The sequence below is a fragment of the Homarus americanus genome, unplaced genomic scaffold (genome assembly GCF_018991925.1).
Source record: "Homarus americanus isolate GMGI-L3 unplaced genomic scaffold, GMGI_Hamer_2.0 scaffold35691, whole genome shotgun sequence".
Taxonomy (NCBI): domain Eukaryota; kingdom Metazoa; phylum Arthropoda; class Malacostraca; order Decapoda; family Nephropidae; genus Homarus; species Homarus americanus.
Window position 1 is genome coordinate 57484 of NW_024726201.1, and position 2250 is coordinate 59733.

The 2250-nt window shown below is 48.9% G+C and overlaps 1 protein-coding gene across 1 annotated transcript; it reads left to right on the top strand.

Moving 5' to 3' along the window:
- Positions 1-384: 384 nt before the first annotated feature.
- LOC121865372 (histidine-rich glycoprotein-like) lies at positions 385-1921 on the top strand (the record flags this gene model as incomplete). Its single annotated transcript, XM_042364704.1, has 3 exons — positions 385-430; positions 650-690; positions 1007-1921. Coding segments are annotated over exons 1-3 (1002 nt in total), but the record flags the coding sequence as incomplete, so codon positions are not given.
- Positions 1922-2250: the final 329 nt, after the last annotated feature.

Sequence of the window (2250 nt, forward strand, 5' to 3'; positions counted from 1 at the left end):
CTCGTTCTCTTAGGGCTAAATCAAAGGATCAAATCATCGTCCTCAAAGGGTTAAGGTGTCCGTGCATCTGTGTGTCTTACTGCATAATAGGGTAACCTGACTCTGTTGTTCGGTGACTCGGCATGTTTGTGCGTGTGTGGGGCAGCACGAGGGTGAGGTAAGTGAAAGTGGTAGGGGACGAGTGAGTGGCACTGGAGGGAGGGAGGGAGGGTAGGGGGAAGGGAGTTACTCTCTATCTCTGTTAACATTGACCTTCATGTCACCTACGGCCCCCTGTGTGTGTAGGGGAAACGGATTCGCGGGAGGGGGGGCGAGGGGGAAGGGGCTGGCAAAGACTTAGCCAGGATTTCAGAAGTACCTTGTCTAACACTTGTCTTGTTCATCATGTGCGAGGGAGCGGAACTACCTAGTGGAGGCGATGGGTCGGAAGGTAGAGAGAGGGGAACTAACCTTCTCTCCCTCCCTCCCTCTCTACCTCCCTCCCTCCCTCCCTCCCTACCTCCCTCTCTCCCTCCAGTCCCACGGCCTTGGATATTTTATGATGTAAATCGAACACTTAGGGTATTTGGGAGGATTGTTGTAAATGTAAATATTAAGTGGAGGTGTTTTTTGCCCGCGAACGGTTGAAGGTACTAATACATTTTGACAGGTGGGCGAGTCTTAGGTAATCCCCAAGAAAAGATGTACAAGGTGTGTGTGTGTGTGTGTGTGTGTGTGTGAAGGAGGACTAGAATCACTGTACCGATTTTAATTAGTTTTACAATGACCCGGTGTGTTTTAAAAGTGGTGTGGGTAGTTACCGCGTGCTGTTATATAACTAGCAGGTGTATGCTCCAGTTTTTACAGAGTACGACATTGATTAAAGGAAAAAGTAAGATTATTTGTGTGGATTAATTAAGTTTAATGGTTGTTGCTGGTGGGGGGAGCATGGCAACCGTGTCGTCTGTGTAGTTCTTAAGAGACAAAAAAAATTTGTATAAACTCCGGCACAACCTCGCCATCACAGACACATCCTCGCCACAATCATAACCCCGCCATCACAGACACATCCTCGCCACAATCACAACCTCGCCATCACAGACACATCCTCGCCACAATCATAACCCCGCCATCACAGACACATCCTCGCCATCACAGACACATCCTCGCCACAATCACAACCTCGCCATCACAGACACATCCGCCACAAATCACAACCTGCCATCACAGACACATCCTCGCCACAATCACAACCTCGCCATCACAGACACATCCTCGCCACAATCATAACCCGCCATCACAGACACATCCTCGCCACAATCACAACCTCGCCATCACAGACACATCCTCGCCACAATCACAACCTCGCCATCACAGACACATCCTCGCCACAATCACTACCCCGCCATCACAGACACATCCTCGCCACAATCACAACCTCGCCATCACAGACACATCCTCGCCACAATCACAACCTCGCCATCACAGACACATCCTCGCCACAATCATAACCCGCCATCACAGACACACATCCTCGCCACAATCACAACCTCGCCATCACAGACACATCTCGCCACCATCACAACCTCGCCATCAAAGACACATCCTCGCCACAATCACAACCTCGCCATCACAAACACATCCTCGCCACCATCACAACCTCGCCATCACAGACACATCCTCCGCCACCACAACCTCGCCATCACAGACACATCCTCGCCAATCACAACCCGCCATCAAAGACACAACACCATCCTCGCCATCAGACACATCTCGCCACAATCACAACCTCGCCATCACAGGCACATCCTCGCCACCATCACAACCTCGCCATCACAGACACATCCTCGCCACAATCACAACCTCGCCATCACAGACACATCCCCGCCACCATCAACTACATCGATTGAACCATAAGCTGGCACCCATGATAACAAGGATAGTAAGTGGTTTTAATATTTCAGAGGATATTGTTCGTGCAGTATTTTAGCAGACTCGTGTCAGCTATAACTCTGTAATTCTTTTTGGATACGTGGATTATTGATATATTTAGCTGCCAGGGCTGGTACTGTGTTTTACGGGATATAGATGTGTTTTTGTGAATCATTAATGAGTTGGTCGGTAATTTTCGTCTGTCTCTGTCTCTCTCTGAACCCTCGCTCGGGATTTTTATGGTTTTAGTATAGTCACCCCAATGTCTGCCTCTCATGACCTGACTGATATTTTTTTTTCTTGAGTGAGAGATGGTTTTGACTGTAACTAGTACTTAAT